General features: G+C 64.2%; 1 protein-coding gene across 1 annotated transcript in view; it reads right to left on the bottom strand.

Annotated features, from left to right (window-relative positions):
* OTX2 (orthodenticle homeobox 2) overlaps nt 1-755 on the bottom strand; it is a gene marked incomplete at its 5' end in the record, with an annotated part of 3520 nt that extends 2765 nt beyond the window's left edge. Inside the window, one exon of the mRNA XM_010174849.1 lies at nt 583-755. Within this exon, the coding sequence (XP_010173151.1) occupies nt 583-755 (173 nt within the window). The remainder of the gene's footprint in view (nt 1-582) is intronic.
* Between the last annotated feature and the right edge of the window lie 100 nt (nt 756-855).

The raw sequence follows: 855 nt of genomic DNA on the forward strand, positions 1-855 counted from the left end.
CAAGCTGCTTGTGGAGGGGACACAGCCCAGTCCCCGGAGAGGGGTCCCCTCCGCCGAGGCCTCCTCTCACTTATCAAAGTCCCTTCAAAGGGAGAGGAAGCCCCCCAGTCTGTACTGGTGTGAATGGGGATCCCAGTCTGGCCCTGCTGCAGGGATGGCGCGCTGGGGAAATGGGGGATCCTTCCACAGGGACCCCAAATGTCTGCAGGACAGGCTGGGATTTGGGACCCGGGGCAAGGCACGGTGCAGAGCCTGGGGGTCCTGGAGAGCCCTCCCCGGTTCAGAGAGGCTGGGAGGGCTGGGGAGGGGAGTGGGGGGCTCAGGAGCTGGGATGTGGGAGCTGCACAAACCCCCACCCAGTGCTGAGGGAGGAGAGAGAGGGCACACTCCAGCCCTGGGGAGGCAAATTGCCACTCCATCCCCACAACCCTCATCCATCTGTGATCCTCCTTCACCCCACATTTCCCTCCAGGACTGACCCCATCCCCTAAACCAGCCCCTCGCCTCCCTGCCAGGCAGGTTCCAGCCCAAACTCCACACACTGGGATGGAGGTGGGGGACAGGCAGGGGGCTGTGGGGTGCCTGCACTCTGGACTCGGGCAGGTTGATTTTCAGGGCCACCTCCTCCCGCATGAAGATGTCGGGGTAGCGGGTTTTGGCAAAAAGAGCTTCCAGCACATCCAGCTGCGCCCGGGTGAAGGTCGTCCGCTCCCGTCGCTGCTTTCGGGGGGTGGCTGCGAAAGAAGCCAGAGGTCCTGGGGTCAGTCAGCGACCCTTCAGCTAGGGGTGTTCCCCTCCAGCCCCCTAACCCATGGGTGCACCCCCATTCCCCCTCCTAGGTGACCAGCACCCCAG

The sequence above is a fragment of the Antrostomus carolinensis genome, unplaced genomic scaffold (assembly GCF_000700745.2).
Source record: "Antrostomus carolinensis isolate BGI_N321 unplaced genomic scaffold, ASM70074v2 scaffold23258, whole genome shotgun sequence".
Classification (NCBI taxonomy): Eukaryota; Metazoa; Chordata; class Aves; order Caprimulgiformes; family Caprimulgidae; genus Antrostomus; species Antrostomus carolinensis.